Raw genomic sequence first — 19,077 nt, forward strand, 5'->3', positions numbered from 1 at the left:
AATGTTCTGCTGCATAAGTTTTTGTTACAAGAAATTCACTATATATCACTTAGTTATAGTTATTCAAATTAGATACCTATTTTTACTTATTTATTGATATAAGTTATGAATGTAAATCTTTTGAATTTTGTTTTCTACTTTCAATTAATTTACATATATACAAGTTTAAAAAAAGAGAAAACAGCAATTTCCCCCCTTTTTTGTGGTAGTTTAAGTCATATCAGAACCTTAGTGTTTATATTTTGTATTTGTTCATTTGTTATGTACAGTTTTAGTTGACTGTGTATTTCATTCCCTACACATGTAGTGCAATATGAAGCAGCTGATAATCCAACAGAACCTCACGACCTGAGTGTTGGAGACCTGGTCCTCGTTGACATGACGACTGACACTGCTTCAGAGAAACAGTTCAATTTCGGACTAGTCCGTGAGATTGGATTGTCAGATAGGACCATATGTCTAGCCCTTCACAAGAGCATAATTGTACCCAGCTCAACGAGACTGAAGGTATGTGCAGTTAACAACTTAATTATTCATACCCCTTGAAAATCTGATGTTTTTTCTTTTTGTTTTCGTAACTCAGGGATGAAGGTTTGAACTAGGGCCTTTGTTGAATACAGTAAGCTTTGATATGTTATATTCTCAAGAAACATCAATCAGTAAAAATACTAATTTTTCACATACCGGTACTTCAAAATTAAAGCCTTGGATAAATGGTATGAATAATTTAGTTGTTAATTGTATGGACAATAAAAAATCTAATACAAACAGTTCTGCTCTTTGTAGCCTCGATAGATCTGATGGGAGAAAAATTCATATCATCGAGAGAGCATTGTAGGAGGAATTCAAGAGTAAACAATGGAAGAATACTTACTAAATGTTCACATTAGCAACCTATTACCTGGTTGAATACTAACCCTGATATCAATTTTTGTTTGGGTCTGTAAAGTTTGTTTATTACTGGTATCAGATCCTATCCAAGTTGTTTAAATTTCAATAAATTTGTTTTCCATGAAACTTTTGTTGTATTGAACTTTCAGTTCTGTGTTCTTATTCTACCTACTTGCCTTTTGTTGTAATAGTTTTAACGGCATGAAAAATAGTAAAAAATGTTGCTAATTTTATTTTGTTATCATCCATGCAGGTTGTAACATCACTCAGTCATTACCTGAATCAGATTAGAGCGTTGCTGTCTATTAACAGCCATCCTCTCGCAAAGCACATCATAAATCCAGAGGACTCCCCCGTGTTTGCAAAGGACACACAGGTATCAATTATGTGAAAATATACATATCTTGTGAGCTCCTTTCCAATTTGCTCTACCTCAAATCTGAAATTTTTGCCCTATAGAACATTTCCATGCATTTTCTGTACAGAGCAAATGGGAGGGGGAACTTGCAAGATATGTCACCGAGTTACCAATTTCTGTTTGACTGATAGCAACTTTAAAAATTCATAATTTGATGTCGCTCTTAATTTTACTGACCTGTTTCTTCTAATTTTTCTGCATCTATTAAAACCAACCTAATATTAGGGTGGACTTCCCCTTTAAGTATGTGAAAAATTGATTTGTCCCTCTTAATGTTTCTTGAAAATGTGACATATCAAAGCTTACACCTTAAAGTATTTGACAAAAGCCCCAATTCAACCTGTCCACCTTTTACCCTTAAGTTACGAAAATTACACACAATAAACTCCCCATCAAATTTTAAAGGGGTATGAATAATTTAGTTGTTAACTGTAGATGATTTGATGAATTCTAACTTGACTATATTTCTAGCATTACGTGAAGACCTCAATTCTTCATCTCTTGAATACTTCAACTGATCTGTTATTACAAATCTTTTGCAAGAGAGCATGCCACAGCATGAGCAAAGGTTCTTTCCATTTTAAGCTTAGGAAGATTAAGATTATTGAGAGCGTAAAGATCTGGACGGAATGTGATTTGCACCACAGGAAAACGCAGAGGGAAGAGTATCTGACAAGGAGTTGCTAAATTCCTATACAGAATCAATTACAAGTAGGGCATCACGATCGAAAGTGATTTGACTAATGAATGTTTGATTTGCACCACAGGTACGCACGGAAGGAAGAGTATCTGACGATGAGTTGCTAAACTCCTACATGGAATCCATTACAAGTCACGCATCCCGATCAGAAGTGATTCGACTAATGGATGGGGCAGCGGGAACGGGAAAAACTGGATTCTTGTGTCGACTCATTCAACGGATCACAAGAGTACATAAGGAGGTTCCTAAGGTAAGATTCAATTTATCAACACTCCTGGGGGTGTTTCACAAAGACCCTAAGTTGAACTTATCTCTAAGTTGGACTTAACAATTATGGAAAGCCGTTAGCATCATTGAAAATAATTAGTAAAAATTATTTTAAAAGCCATGAAATATTGATTTAAATCATTCATATTTTCTATTATCTTGGGAGATTTCATGTTTTTGATGTTGAATTTATGAAAATTCTAAAATACTTGATTTTTATGCCTCCGTCACGAAGTAGCCGGAGGCATTATGTTTTCGGGTTGTCCGTTCGTCCGTACGTACGTACGTACGTCTGTACGTACGTCCCGTTCTCGTGATCGCGTTATCTGAAGAACCGATTAATGGATTCCTGCCAAACTTTGGTCATGTATGTATCTTGCAGAGCCGATGAACTGATTAGATTTTGGGGTCACGAGGTCAAAGGTCAAAGGTTACAGGGCTCATTATGTATGCAAAAACAGCTTGTGATCGCGTTATCTGAAGAACCGATTGATGGATTCCTGCCAAACTTTGGTCATGTATGTATCTTGCAGAGCCAATGAACTGATTAGATTTTGGGGTCACGAGGTCAAAGGTCACAGGGCTCATTATGTATGCAAAAAGAGCTTGGATCGCATTATCTGAAGAACCGATTGATGGATTCCTGCCAAACTTTGGTCATGTATGTATCTTGCAGAGCCAATGAACTGATTAGATTTTGGGGTTACGAGGTCAAAGGTCACAGGTCACAGGGCTCATAATGTATGCAAAAACAGCTCGTGATCGCGTTATCTCAAGAACCGATTGATGGATTCCTGCCAAACTTAGGTCATGTATGTTACTTGCAGAGCCGATGAACTGATAAGATTTTGGGGTCACGAGGTCAAAGGTCACAGCGCACATTATGTATGCAAAAATAGCTTGTGATCGTATTATCATTAGAACAGATTGATGGCTTCCTGCCAAACTTAGATCATTTATGTATCTTGCAGAGCCAATAAACTGAGTAGATTCTTGGTTCATAAGATCAAAGGTCATGGGCTCATTATTTATGCAAAAATGGCTTGTGAAGGCATTCTCATTAGAACTGACAGATGGATTACTATTTAACTCAGGACATCTTGCAGAACCAATGAACTGAGTAGATTTTAGGGTCATGAGGTCAAAGATCAAAGGGTCATATATGTATATGAGAAATTGCTTGTAATCACGATATTCTGAGAACCTGTTAATGGATTACAATTGAACTTGAATTTGAAAAATTTCTTACGTTTCAGTTTGTAAAATTGCTCTATGACGGAGGCATCATTTTTGACTGCGCGCAGTCGAATTCCATCTAGTTTGCTTCTGAATATGTTTTATTTTAAGGCTACAAATGGCTCTCCATAATTTTTAAGTCCAACTTAAAGTTAAGTTTGACTTAGGATCTTTGTGAAACACCCCCCTGCTGTTGTTGACCAGCCCTTTGTCAACAATCTTGTCAACAGATTCAACGTAAGCAGAGTTGACTGTATTGCCATTTTTTTTGCAGACTTTCAAAAACCCTTACAAACTGCTGGTCTGTGCCCCAACCAACCAGTCGTTAGATGTCTTGCTGAGGAAGATATGGGATGCTCTGATGAAGAAGATGGATAATGCACCGACAGGCAGTGGAAGAGATGCGATGAGTGAGTAATTCTTTTCAGTTTTAAAGTCTCGTGAGCAATTTGTAATCCTCCAGCTATTGACCCAATAACAAGTGTTACCTATCTTTAAAAGTAGATTTAACTATTACAACCGTCAAGTCTTATATAAATGCTGTGATTGAGTAATTTATTTTTTGTCAGTTTTAAAGACCCATACAGTGTTTGTTTAATGGATGGTTCTCATGGAGAATCTGTCACCAATCGGTTATTTACCCTGGGAGCTGGATGATACACATGGGTTCTCATTTAGGAATTTAATAATAATAATTACCCGTTCTTGTATAGTACATAACACAGTATGATAAAACATCCCTATGGTCATCCAAAGGCAAAGAGCTTTGGAAATTATTACCCTAGCTTTAGCTCCGGCAGCCATTATCAGCGTACGGTGCATTTGAAGTAATAATTCTACCAGGTACAGGTACCCATTTTTGGGTGGAGTGTGGCAAGTGCAGATTAACCCTAATGAGGCCGGGTGGGGGGAAGGGGGGAAGGTGGAGCATTATGGATGCCTTTGAAGGTGAGAAGAAGTATTTTGGAACGAATCCCGGACCTGATGGATGTGTTGCAACTTTCAACTATATTTTGGTTCTACCTTTATGCTTCAGAACACATCGTAGATGGCGTAAAAATCATACGTGTTGATAAAGCTGAGGAAGCCGATCGTCGTCTCACACAGTTTCTTCTCTCCACTGTAATGGCGAGTAAGAGAAATCAAGGATCACCCTGTAAGTTTCTGGTTCTTGTTTCTACTATTTTCAAATGTAAATCTGCTTTACCAATTACCTGTATATGAAGACCACCTACCTATAAACACCACTTTTCTTGTCTCCCATGGGTGGTCTTTATACCCAGGTTTCACTGTACTTATAATTTACTAACAGCCAAGCAAACAAAGTAATTTTATTACCTTGCATCATTTGTTTCGCACCATTACTCTTACTCCTCAATATTGATATATTTGTACTAATAACAAGAAAATCATTCTAAATGCCAAATCATTTGATTGACTTTTTATTGTCTCACTTGGGTCTCAAGTGGACTTTTCTTGTTTAAGTGGCCTATATTTACATGCGAGTGGTGGAAAATTGTCCTGCAATGTGTTACCACAATGATAGGTGCAATTTTAAAGACATTATTGATTGGATTACATGGATTTCTTATGGATGGATTTCATATAGATGACCAGCTGTCTGAAGATGACCTTCAAACTAGATTACTGCAGGAAGCTGATATTGTGGGGTGCACGCTTGAAGATTGTGGATTAGAGGTAAACAGTTCTGCTTCTCTTTCTTTTTTGTTACTCAAGCAAAATTCTTGAAATCAAATGTTTGAAAATTGGTAGTGATGTACTGGGGCTTGAACCAGGGACCTTCACATTTCTAGTGAAGTGATTAACCTTTCACTTGCTTTGAGAGCCCATTGGCACCAAAAATACAAACCAATTTTACAGAAAACCCACACTGTGTATGACAAAAGCTTTGCATATTCTTTATAAACGCCTGTATGTTATAGCTTTACACTGAAAATTAAGAAATGTACTTGGATGGATTGTTAGGAAAACTTCATCATGGGAAACATAATGTGAAATGGCACATCAAGAGCTAATTCCTTGACTTGAGTATCTTTAATAAAATTGAGGAGACGTGATGGCTCAGTGGTAGAGCTGTGGTCTCGTAACCAAGAGATCTCGGTTCGAAACCAAGTGGATGCTCTTGTGTCCTTTGTTAAGGCATTAATTAATTAACCCTTACTACCAAGTCCCTTGAAGAGGACTTAAAGCCATCGGTCCCCCGGTTGTTTACTTACAAGCACATGCTTTCCTAGCAGTCAGGTAAAACAATAATCATCATCATAGTCGTTTTGTTATGGTATGCCTTGCGTTGTAATGCTGCTGTGGTCAACATCAAGCAGTGGCGGATCCAGGGGGGGCCCGGGGGGCCCGGGGGGCCCGGGCCCCCCCCCCTTGAGAAAAAAATCATGTAAAATCACGTGATTTTTACCTTTTTTTGGGGTTGGGGCCCCCCCCCCTGGCGCTCAAGGGGGGGGGGGGTGCAAATTGAAATTTTTTTGAGGAAAAAAAAGAAAAAAGTGCTCACTACCCCCCCCCCCCCCTCCCCCCCCCCCCCCCCCCCCCCCCCACTTGAGCAACATTTCGGCCGGCGCGATTTTCAAATTTTCGGGAGCAAAAAAAATAAAAAGTTGGGCCCCCTCCCCTAAGAAATCCTGGATCCGCGCCTGACATCAAGTGCAAAAGCAAAGGAGACTAAGGTCAACCCTAGGGTCTGTCCATCAATTTTAACCCGTTGCCTGGTAGTCCCTGTATTAAGCCTATGGGACTTTGACAATGCAGTAGCTAGTCAACAGCCAGTCTCATCAAGGTTTCCATCATGGAAGTTACTATTCATGGCAAAGTTGGCATTATGCAACCCTGCCTCTTTTTATCGCTGAATGTATCTGGTGAAATTCTGGTGAAATTCTGAAACAATGTTATCTTTTATACTAGTACATGACTTTAGTTGTCATAATAAATCAACTTCGGACAAGTCATTGTTTAATGTCTCGGCAAGCCTGTCATAATAGAGATGCAGTCACATTTAACTATTTTTGTTTGTTTGATTTGTAGATCGTAAGAAGCAGCTTGGCAGGAAATGTGTTTGCACTCTTTGTGGATGATGTAAGTACAGTATATACTTGTAGATCTTTACTGAGCTACATTAGTTTCAGTTCTGGTAATTGGGAAAAATTAGGGGGGGGGGGGATGGGGGTGAGCATATATTTTAGTTTGGTTTTATTGGAAAGAACTTCCCACATGAAGCACATGATGTATATGGTAGGCCTGAAGGCAGTCTTGATTTTGCACAAGTTCCTAAAATTAATAATTTTAGAAACTTTAGTGCAAATTTTCTGAAAATTCACTTAACTTTCCTTTTAACTTTTCTTTTAAGTCGTCAAGTTAATTGAGCACTAATAGAGCTTCGAATCGGTATTCAGAAAGCTCACTAAGCAGTCAATTTAACAATTAAATCCTGCATCTTCAAAATATGCCTCTAATTTTCGAAAGAAAAAACAAATAAGCTACTGAAATCTTGGCATTCCATTGGCTGAGAGCAGATTTGTCATATATATTTAGTATTTGTTAATGATTTGTTATTGATGAAAAGTTTTATGAAACAGGGCCCAGTTCCGAAAGGCAATAGGTTGAACAAAATCTCTGGACTTTAGACCACTTCTGAAATCTTTAAAAGTGGAAGTGGTCACATTGTTTCTTTGTTTTACAGTATGTTTGCAGCTGATTCTGTTTCTTTTTTCTAGGCCAGCCATTGTTTGGAAACTGAAATTCTCCTTGCCCTGCAGTGTAAAACTAAGCGTGTCTTCTTGGCAGGCGATCAAGAACAGGGCATTGTTAGCATTCGCTCAAAGGTATGTACTAGTACGATCAGTTAAAAAAATATGTGTACCTTTTTTTTCTTTTCCTGAGAGCTCTCTTCAGATTTTTGTCTTAATTATGGAGGGCCATGTTATAGTAGTTTCGATAGGACATATATGACATATTCATAATTGTCACATTTATAATTCCTGCAAAGTTGTACAGAGTTTGATGTTGGCTGCGAAAGGTCATTTCAAGGTGTGGGTTCATATCCCACAACTGCCACCAATAATAAATGCGCCTCAGAATAGAATTATCTAGATAGACGGCGCTATAGAAATGCCTATTATTATTATTATTATTATGAGTTTGAGGGTCTTAGTAATGGTAGAAAACTCAGGATAATATAGAGTAGGCAGACTGGTTTGTTATGGTAGACATGTTGTTTATTCAACTACAACGGATACCGGATATTAGGATATCGCATATCGTAACAAAAGGGACATAGTATCTTTAACAATCGTTTTTTCTTCATAAAAACCTCTACTCATGGAACCTGTACATAAAGAAGAAATGTCTAAAGACCGACTACTTTTCTTGTCACCCTTGATTGTTTCACCTAATACCATTATCTCTTGTACATGCACCTAGGGGGCCCAAGATCTTGACTTCGGTCATTCCATGCTAGACAGGCTGGCTGAGAATTTTGAGATAGAGGACAGACGTATCCACAGATGGGAGGTTCAATACCGCATGAAGGAAGAAATTGCAAAATATCCATCCTCTGTTATGTACTTACACAGACTCAAGACTCGGGTTAAGTGAGTGTTTTGTCCTTAGTACCCTTTACCCAACTCTTATCCTAACTCTTATTTTGACCTTAACCCAACTCTTGTCCTAACCCTTTCCCCAACTCTTATCCTAATTTTACCTCACCCTTACCCCAACTACTTTGTGTGTGTGCTTTCTTGTGTTTAATTATCATCTGTTGTACTTGCAAGACAATTTTGGTGAGGTTTTATGCTTTAGTATTGTATTCATACAATTAATTTTACTTCACTTGACTTCTTAAAAAACCATCTCAAAACATACCACTCGAATTCTTAATTTGTCCTTGTACTAAGGGACAGCGCCCTGTATCTTGTGGAAATGACGCTATGTATATTATTATTGCAATAATCATATTATAATGATATAATTATGAATCTAGGTTACAGAAGTTTTATGGATAATATTCTATGTTAGGATATAGGATATGGGAGTTAGTTGCTTGTGTTTGGTGTGTAGGGAGGTCACCTATTTCAGAGGTCAATGGGTCAATTTATTGTATCAGACATCATCCTGAGGGTGATAAGCCACTAATTTGTTATTTTACTGCAGTCACCCGCCCTTCTGTCTTCATCCATATATCATCTTTGACGTGGCTGATGGGAAAGAATCTTTGCAGAGAGAGTGAGTATCTGGTATAATGATAATGGTCATGTTTGGCTTCTACTATGCACATATATATTGCTATCTCTATACGCTACACAAAAAAAATAAAATGACTTTAATCCATTGCCTGCGGGAACCAGATGGCTACTGTATTATGATTGTAAAGTTTCTTTATAGTACAGAACAAATGGGAGGGCACTTTGCAAGATATGTCACAGAGTTACCAATTTATGTCTTGATAGATCACAATTTAAAAAATTCATAACTTTTTTTATTTTCAATCAAATTTTGCTCAAACTTTCACTGACCAACTAAATATCAGGGTGGACTTCCTGTTTAAGTTGCAAACCATCAAACAGCTTGGGATAAACATCACACACATATATAGGATAGCATGGAAGGATGAACTGAATAGATATGGGTTGTAAGATACTAATCTCTGTTTTGAAAGGACATTTTTTGTTTCAGTTGACGATCAAAGTATGACGTCAGAAGCGATGTTTTTTTGGTTGAATTTTTGGTCTGCCGAGTGGGGGCGTAGCAATTTAGCTGCACATGATTCTCTTTTTGGGAAAGTCATCTTTCTGACATGCAATCGATAACTTAGTATTCCAGACAAGCCCAATGTTGTTGAACCGCCTTTTGTGAACGGTATCGCTACATGCTTGAAATTATCGCTATTTATTGAAGTGCAGTCAGTCCGATTGGTTGGTTATACGCTACATGGGGTATGTGATGTTAAATGTCACAGTTCACAGGGTGATTACTTCATTTAACATATCTACATTGAGATGTAGTAACAGTACTACCTCATATTTCTTGTTGACAGAACATTTTTGCTCTTTGATCATTGTGCAAAAAACATGCAAATGATTTTTTCTCCAACTTTAGCCCTTCGTATGATAAGGAGATTTAGAGCCGTGCTACAAACTTTTCAAACTTGGTCACGAAACTTGAGTGACATATGAAAGAAAAAGGTCACCAACAGGTGTCCTGCGATCTACAGTACGTATACTCTAAACATTCTCATTCTTTGATCTTTTCTCATGTACAGTTCAGTTGTCAACACCTCTGAGGTTTCATTCATCGAGGTCCTGGTTTCAGGCTTCCTTAAACTAAAAGATAGCTTCACCGTAGGTATAATCACCCCCTCTGAAGGACAAAAGGGAAAACTTCTAGAAAGATTGCAAGGGTGAGGTTTATTACAAATATTTCATTAACTCTATAATTATTATTATATGCCACATAAATTCCTGTGCCACATTGTATGTATCATGGGATAGATATACCAAAGGCTTCAAGATTTGTTCCATTACGAATATCTCTCGTTAAAACTATACCCCATCACTATAACACAGGAACCAATGTAAATCAGGTGGGGTATCACAACCTCACTTTCGTTTCTCTCGTTAAAACTTTGACAGAGCCACCATTATAACACAGGCACCAATGTAAATCAGGTGGGGTATCGCGACCCCGCTTTTGTTTCTCTCGTTAAAACTTGGACAGAGCCTTGCAGCTCTGCGTGAGAGATTGCAGCTGTACTCTTCATCATCTTACGTAATAGTGTAAACAAACTCTTACTGGGGCTCTGCATGAAAGGAAATGAGAAGTAGGAAATATATATTTTACTAGTTTTAAGATATTTTCATGTCCAAAAGTAATAGATGAAGACCATAATGAAAGTTCAAACAAGGCAAAATGATCCAGAATTGGCAATATAACAACAATTTTAATCATGAAAATGAGCACTCTTTCTCCCTTCCTCTCTCCCTCTATCATGCTTATCTCTCTCTCCCTCTCTATCACCCAGTCAAGGTCTCGGCAGGGGGATTACATTGTATAGCGCTAGTGTTTACTTTAGGCCTAGCTCTAAGAGTAGTGAAAGTCAAATGGGGGTTTCAATTTTAATCAACAAGTTTTCCTCATGATTGTTTCTAGTGCAAGATCAATCTATACCAGTGTGAAGGGTTATTGCTGTTTGGTCTACAACTAGTTCGTCTACTTACCAATAGGTCTATTCCCATATGGTCTACACTCAGCCCGCCTACTTATCTATGCACGTCGTCTAATAACCATGTAATCGATAAAAGACAAACTGGGAATTAGACTAAATGAACAATAGATAGGCCTGATAATTTCTTGAGTTAAATAGGTTTCCCCCATTTTTTTTTATCATGATTTTTTTTTCACAACGAATGTATAGTCCCTGAGATTGATGTAAATCAATTAGGGGGGGTGAGGTGCAGGCTTTTTTATGACTTGCTTAAACGCCTTGCGCAAGTGCTCAGCACCTCGCTTCGCTCAGATTTCTAAAACCCATTTTTTAAAAACTTTCACTAAAATCTATATATCTAGTTAACTCTCACTATCACCCCTGAATAGACCAAATGCGTAGTAGACTAATTGGAGATTATACCAAATGATAAATAGACGAAATGATCATTAGACCATGTGGATACTAGACGGGGTGTAGACCAAACGTTAATTCACCAGTGTGAAAACGGTTTTCATGTAACCCCGCCTCCCCCACTCCGGGGTCGGAGGGACCGCATGCGTTTTCCCAAAATGTCCGGTAAAGGGGTACTTTTCACGCACCAAAGTCCCGCTCTTGGTACACAAAAATTGGCCCGCATTGACTTTACACACCGGACTTTAATAGGGGGGTGTTTTCAAAAGGAGGGAACATGCATATGCATACCCTAAATAACACTGGATGGGGAGGGGGCCGGGCATGTAACTAATCAAGATGGGAAATGAGTAATTTTGCAGAGCCATTGTGTTGCACAACGCAATTGGGAGAGTACCGGTACATGCATGATTGATGTTATACATGTACAGTTAACAACTAAATCATCCATACCCCTTATAAATTTGATTTGATTTTTTGATTTTTTTTTCTTCTTTTTTTTTCTTTCCTTTTCATTCTTCTTTTTTTAACTCAAGAATGAAAGGTAGATGGATTAGGGCCTTTGTCAAATACTTTAAGATGTAAGCTTTTATGTGTCGCGTCCTCAAGAAACATAAATCGGGACAAATATAGTTTTGACGTACCTCAAAAATTACAAAACTTGGTAAGGGTATAAATAATTTTTATAGTTGACTGTAAATGTTTGTATCATTTCAGGAAGAACATTCCTGGCCTGGTTATTGGAACCCCTACAAATTTCTACGGCTTGGAGAAACATGTCATCATTCTGTGTTGCACCAGCACCTCCAGGACACCTAATGAGAATGGGTTAGTATGCAAATAATTCACCGACAGGGATGCCAAACGTTACGGTTTCGCCGTATTTGTTCCGGTTTTATTGTTCTTGTTACGGCGTTACGGTGAACAACCAAAAGGTTACGTGAAACGATAAATAAGTACATTATAGGATTAGTAGGTCCATGATTATTGCGTATGCCGCCTATATACACATAGCCTGCGTACACGGCGCTGCATGTCGCGCACGCATTTACTCAAAAGTTCACTGAATTTGACTACACTGGATGGGCACTTTCGCCCTCTACACGCTAATTGCGCACAGTCCGTCCGGCGCCATCTTGTTTAATTCTGAAACAACACGGCCGCTGCCTTTATTGTTCTGATAGGTATGCTACGCGAGGTTGTGCGTTTTGGGGGAGCTTGATGGTGGATGATCGTGTGCGCGGTGACTCAGCAGGCGCATTGCAAGTGAGGTACGGTGCGTGATGTTCATGAATGTCGGGCCTAGCGCCCTGGGCTGGTACTGGCGGCACCGTGGGCGTGTGGTGTGCATTAGTGTGTACGGTACGAGTTCTGCCATTTTTACTGTGGATTCCAATTTGCCGTTCGACGCTTGAACAAGGTGTTTTGTTCCTGAATATTATCATGGATTCACTAAAAAGAGCGAGTACCCGAGGAGGAGATCCTATGAATGCAAACAGATTTTTTAAACGTTTTGATGCACATCTTTATTTTGAACTTAAAAATGGTAGGTTTGAAATGCAGTGAGAGTGATTGGGTGTTTGTGTACGTTTTGCGCGAAAAAAATGCTGCGTTGTCTTGCATTCCGGAAAGACCCCCATTTGTTACGGACAAATGAGGTAAATGTTACTGACAACCATCCTATAGGGTTGGCATCTTTGCACTGATGCACTGGTGTCAGATCATGAGTTATTATAATTATTATTAAGTATTCAGCGTCGCCTATGATGGGAGGCGAAAAAAGCAAACTAAATCGCTGTAGCCCTCAGACAATTTACCGACTGAGCCAAATCGCCCCCATGATTAAATGTTTTAAAAAGCGGGTCAACAAAATCAATATACCAAACCCAAATAAAATGTTGGGAGTCACACAGTCATTGAGACCTCCATTTGCTTGAAGAGTACTAATCGCCTACCACCCCCCCCCCCAGAAAATTTGAAGAATGACACCACAATAGATCAATTGCAGCATATATGTGTGCTTCAGTGCTTAGATCCAAGAAATAAACTTAATTGTAGCCATCATCATCATCATTTATGTTCATTTCTTTCCTTTCCATTCTATCAGATTTGTGATGAACAAACAGGTCTTAAATCTAGCTTTGACTCGATCCAAGTATAGCCTCATCATCGTTGGCAACATGAAGAGTTTACAGAAGGTACAAACTTTATTATTGTTTATCTGCATTCCTTGTCTTCACAAATGTAAGCCTTTTTGTAGAGGACAAATGAATAAATAGGGCACCCTGATTATGGCACTCACTGTCCATTTTGTCCATTCTTTTTCTTTCAATGCATAAGAATATCATAGGTGCAATATGTCCCGCCCATCACAAGGATTAGTCATAAAATGTTCTCTTTCTTTAACTATGACTAGAAATATTGTGTATTGTGTAGTCATTCTTCAACTCTTCACCATTACCATAACTCTAGGCTACCCATAATGCCCCAAATCCTGTCAAACTTTCCATGATTATTTCTGTGCAGATGAGCAACAACTGGAAATTCTTGGTAGATGATGCTACCGGCAGACAGCTTGTCTTTAGGACTTCGCAAGCTTCCTACAGTCAAGATGCCAAGAACTGTCAAAAGGAAACAATACCTTCAAAGCCAAGTGCATCTAGTAGTCGACCAGAGATGCCTCTGAGAAATGTGTCTGAAGGAAGAACTCCTCCTGGACAACAGCAGAGAGGGGTACAAGATGGAAATTCTAGGAGAAGTGAGGACAGTTACCGCCACAGACACAACCCATGGCCGCAGGATAATCCTGCACATGGCAGTGGTCGGGATCCGATGGAGGCAGATGCTGTGATGCCTGCAGGGGCCAACTATTTACCTCCAGGAGTGGACCCAGGTAGCAGATCATCTCAGGCACTTAGCAACGAAGGCAACGCCTCCATTTTCGTAGAAGAACAGCACATGCCTTATGCTCCAAGAAATATCTCACAGAGCCAAAGAGAGTCAACTTCGAGCAATAGGGTGGAGGAGAACAGACCTTCAAGACATAAACATGTATCTGGCTATGCTGGAATAAATAACGGGGGCAAGAAGCGAGTGCACTTTGATACAGGAACAGAGGATCATGGGAGAGCAGCAAAGGTCCCAAGGTCAGGCAACTACGACCAAGGTGCGTCCTCTAGTGTGAAGTCATTTGGTGGACGTAGACATTCTTTTCCGTCATCAAGAGACTCTGCTCAACCTCGAAGCATACTGAAGAAGCCTGACGGAAACGTAGCATCAACAAGTCATCACAACCTAAGGAGCCACAGTCCATCAATTGCAAGTACAGCCCCAGGCATATCTGTCAGCAGCAGTAGTACCCCGATTCCTCAAAGACAGAGGAGGAATAGCTCGGGTCTTGATGCCAGCCTTGACACAGAGGATGGGAAGAGTTTACGTGAAATTGCTACAGGAATGAGGGCCAATGAGAGGCTTCCCAGGCAGCAGAAGGGTCAAGTTATAGCAGGTCATACTGTTGGCAAGCGAAAACCCCAGAGTTCAAAGAGAACGGAAACCATTGAGCATAGTGGGAGAGAAAGGAGACCATCTGGTGAAGCCACCAGTGCTGGAACTTCTCAACGTCGGAACAGTTCAAATGGAAATGAAGCGGGACAAAATCAGAGCCGTGACCATCAGCAGCAGGAAGGTGGGTCAGATCAGCGACCTCGACGTCAAAGCTGTCAACAACAAGTGAGTCCAGACAGACAGGATCATGGAAGGAGTGTAAGGAGATCATCTGGTGAAGTCACTGGTGCTCGAACTTCTCTACGTCAGAATGGTTCAAATGGAAATGAAATTAGACAAAATCAGGGCCGTGGCCCTGCGTTGCAAAACAGTTCAGATCAAAGACCTCAACGTCAGTGCCGTCAACCACAACCTTATATAGGAATACAGGTTCTGCGTAGGGCTTCCTTGAACCAACTTGCCCACAACCCAGTACAGCATGATCGAAACATGCTCCATAACAGGATAGTTAATGAGGCATATGGGGGTCGTTCTACTGCCCTGACTGAGCCTCGGCCAAATTTGAGGAGGGGGAAACGCTAATAATAATACAGGGTATTAACATTTATAAAGTTCCATTTATCCATTGTACGAAATGCTCTATGCACTGGTCATTCATGTACATAAAAAACATTGTTAAATGATTGAAATTGTGTGTGTGTAATTGGGGTTTTACAGATGTGTATCAATCAGATATGATTATTTACATCTGTGGACCAACCTTTAACGTTACAGTCCGAAAGACGGGACTCAGTTTCTAACCTGCGTCCTCGGCTGAATCAGTTTTGTCACTTCCATTGTTAGCTGGATTACAGGCGCATGCCCCAACGCCCCGTTGTTTTGAACAACTTATGTTTTAATAGGCAAGATTTCAAAGGGTTAACAGATGATACATGTACTGTACATGTATGTTTTCCGTTCAAAACGTTTGATTCAGCAAGTACTAATGACCAATCCCTGTGGGTTTCTATAGTATTTGGTACTTGTACAAGAAGTAGAGAAGAGTTAGAAGACCTTGGCAGTCTGGGAGGATGGTGGAAAATGAACAAAGTAGAATTGTACTTGAAAGGGACTGAACTGGTGAACTTGCACAGCATCATCTCATGGCCAACTTGTAAACAGGTTGTAACCCACTGTGCAGTGTCTGGTGCAGCAGCACGGTATCCCTTTAAATTTGTTGACTATATATGTTAACAACAGATTCACAAAACTTGCTGATTTAAACGGCTATAAAATGGCGCTATAAATCAGGAGATTTTCAACGACAGAATAGCAATCTATTGGTATCCTTGAAAAGTGTCAAATGCATCAGTTGTCCAAAAGGTCGAGAAAATAGTGAGAGCTAGCTAGTCAGTAGAATCCTTATTCGGGTCACTGTAATTCCTACCAATTTCAGATACTGTGTGGTTTCATTCTCAGAATTCTTATGCCAGCTTGCCTGTATTCCTGTCATTCACTTTTATTGGAGGTTATTCCTTTAGGTAATGTATTACACAAGCCTTTCCATAAGTCAAAGCAGACCAGGAGCCAAATATCTCAAAGTCCAGGACCAGGACCCATTTCCAAAATTAGTGAAAATATATAATCTTCTAGATTGTCAACCGTCATCTTTTATTTATTCATTAGTCTGTCAGCACACTATAAAGTACACACTGCACAGCAGTGGTAGCAGTTTGAGATGTATAAACAAACCACAGACAGAGACAAAAACAACATGCAAAACTAAAGTGCATGAAATGAATTATGTGGGATATGTATACAATCACAAAAGGATTTTAGGGTTCTCATTGTATTTTTAAGTAAGTTTTTGTCAGATTTGTGAACATAATAGTGCCTGCCATGTGAAAGTTTCTGAAACAGGAAATGTTAATTCTCCCAGACAGGGCTAAAAAAAAAGAAGAAAAAAGACCGGCACCTGAGACTCATTTTTTCTGTCTCTTCGGGCGCCAAAAGTCGGAGACCGTTTGGTAAAAATCATCCGGCGCATGCTTACGGAAAGGCTTGGTATTTATTACATGTCTACTGCTCAATTTCTTCATTGCACATGTACTGTCAGGGTCCGTTTTCATAAAGCTTGTTATAAATCACAGGTTACAATAACTATTATCAGCTACTAAAATTATTGCATTTGATAGGCCGAGAGCAAATTTGTCACAGAAATGTAGCATATATTAATGATAACAAGTTTTTATGAAATAGTGCCCAGAAGTTTTTATCAAGAAGATATTATTTCCTTCCTAAAACATTATGGCAATCCATTTCTATCAGCTGCCTATTTTCACTATACTGTCAATATTTTCAATTGAAATGAAATTATATTCCAAATTTTATGCATTTATATGTCTGAAGAAAGATGTGTATAGAAATGTTGCATGGTTGTAATTATGAAGAATGTGAAATTTGAAGTTTCTTTTTGTTCAAAATAAGGATCAATCAAGCAAATTTAAGTGCTATTTTATGATTGAAAACTAAAATGTATGCATATATAATTTAACATCTAAATTATTCATACCCTTACCAAGTTTTTAATTTTGTAAGTATATCAAAAAATGTATTTTTCCCAATTTATGTTTCTGGATAATGTGACACACTAAAGCTTACATCTAAAAGTATTTGATTTCGTTCATTTCATCTTTATTGATCCATGGTGATACATAGTGATACATAGAAATTATTTTTCCATTGCCTCTGTTACAAGGTACAATTATAATACATTTACAATTCACATACCATAGACCATAAAACAACTCACACTGACGTTTTATAATTTGTATATATTTGCTTGAATTGTTTGAAACTTATAGGCATGTTCAGATACGATGCGGTAAACCAAGTATTCAAAATGCCACATAAATAATGTGAAAATAATCATGTACATAAAAATATAGTGGATTCAAACTCAAAGCTGACTATATTTTTATTAAAGGGATAGTCGAGTTCTGTTTTCAGACCGCAAATGCCTTCAAAGTGCATGGTTGTTGCTCTTATATTCTCATCTATGACACTTCTAGTGCCCTTTTAGAACCTAAAGTTGCTATGAAGGTAATTTTGACCCCAAAATGTGTGAAATTTAGCCAATACGATCATACCAATTCAGCTCCACTTTAAAAAAAATATGGTGACCGTTAATTAATTATTTAATTAAAAATAACAATACATGGGCCGGCTGGTTGTGCATATTATTTATAACCAACACGAAAATACCAACAAAAAAGGCAACATCGGCATTGGCTGAAATACGAGGTAAAAGGTGCTTTTTTAAAACTTTTTTTTCAAATTATCTAATATTTTTAGTGGTTCACAAGTATTAGAATTAGAAACCTTTATATTCATGGATATTTCAGCCGTCTCTGAACCGATTTTGTTCAAACAAAGATGATATTGTCATTTAAATTGTATGTTCTTTAAAATTTGACACTCGGTTTTTCATTATCTCACAATTTTTTTTTGTGTAGCGCCCTCTGCAACAGAACTAAACTATCCCTTTAACGTGCAGTTTTCAATCTCCCATGGCATTAAAAAGAATTGTTTGAAACTTAAAGGCTTGTTCATATATGATGCCACCGCACACAAATTTGCCGCAGTTTTTAACTTGTAAGTATGAATGGCAACTGTGTGCACCAAAATGTTTTAAAAATTTGGATTTAGGACGCCCTGTTTCCCAGGCGCCTGTTAAAGGTAATACAAAGTTTTGGGAAATTTTGAAAATTGGGTGGATAGTGATTCTATACAATTGCGATATATTTGGATGCCCCTGTGGATGTATTACAAGCACTGGCAAATTTAGCCCCTAAAACACGTCTGTTTTCGAGAAAATTTGAATATAACAATTTACTGGTGCTCCTGGTAAGAAATTCAAATATCGCGTATGGCCGTACAATGGTAGCTGCGACCATGAAAATATCAGAATATGTAGTTGAGATATATAATTTCAAAACGGGAATGGCTATTCGGCCGATTTTAGTCAAGAAACATTGTTTTATGGCTGAATCAATATCTTGACCTTGAGAGGGAGCTAAACAACATAAAGAGTTTATTATTGACAAATTCATAACTTTAGACTCGATTTCAACCGCGACAACGATCACTGAATATTGTAGGATTGCATATATGCTTCCAATATGTTCATTTGAACGAAATTCATGACCCCATACCAAAACTTTGAATTACTTTTAAAGTCAAGCCCTGCTTTACAATACTGTGGAGTCCAAACCTAATTGTATTCTAGACTGCCTCCGTGATTGGACTCAAGTACACTGCGGTATATATTGTGTGTAAAATGTATAGGGATTTAGGAATAAAACTTTATAAAGATTTCATTTCGATATATTAATTTATTAAGTGCAGGAACTATCTGTATATATTCTTCTGCATTAAGTA

The 19,077-nt window shown here is 38.5% G+C and overlaps 1 protein-coding gene across 3 annotated transcripts in view; it reads left to right on the plus strand.

The window, feature by feature from the left end:
- Positions 1 to 16,593, plus strand: part of LOC100892083 — a 33,052-nt gene extending 16,459 nt beyond the window's left edge. For 2 of the 3 annotated variants that reach the window (XM_030990797.1, XM_030990803.1), the window contains exons 8-21: positions 308 to 507; positions 1,145 to 1,267; positions 2,077 to 2,259; positions 3,787 to 3,922; positions 4,549 to 4,668; positions 5,122 to 5,210; positions 6,567 to 6,617; positions 7,256 to 7,363; positions 7,962 to 8,131; positions 8,691 to 8,762; positions 9,799 to 9,936; positions 11,872 to 11,982; positions 13,262 to 13,352; positions 13,681 to 16,593. In XM_030990797.1, the coding sequence (XP_030846657.1) occupies positions 308 to 507; positions 1,145 to 1,267; positions 2,077 to 2,259; positions 3,787 to 3,922; positions 4,549 to 4,668; positions 5,122 to 5,210; positions 6,567 to 6,617; positions 7,256 to 7,363; positions 7,962 to 8,131; positions 8,691 to 8,762; positions 9,799 to 9,936; positions 11,872 to 11,982; positions 13,262 to 13,352; positions 13,681 to 15,240 (3,152 nt within the window). In that variant the 3' untranslated portion in view covers positions 15,241 to 16,593. The remainder of the gene's footprint in view (positions 1 to 307; positions 508 to 1,144; positions 1,268 to 2,076; positions 2,260 to 3,786; positions 3,923 to 4,548; positions 4,669 to 5,121; positions 5,211 to 6,566; positions 6,618 to 7,255; positions 7,364 to 7,961; positions 8,132 to 8,690; positions 8,763 to 9,798; positions 9,937 to 11,871; positions 11,983 to 13,261; positions 13,353 to 13,680) is intronic. The other variant, XM_030990807.1, reaches the window with a different exon arrangement.
- Positions 16,594 to 19,077: the final 2,484 nt, after the last annotated feature.

This window comes from Strongylocentrotus purpuratus, unplaced genomic scaffold, assembly GCF_000002235.5.
Source record: "Strongylocentrotus purpuratus isolate Spur 01 unplaced genomic scaffold, Spur_5.0 spur5_contig_844, whole genome shotgun sequence".
Classification (NCBI taxonomy): Eukaryota; Metazoa; Echinodermata; class Echinoidea; order Camarodonta; family Strongylocentrotidae; genus Strongylocentrotus; species Strongylocentrotus purpuratus.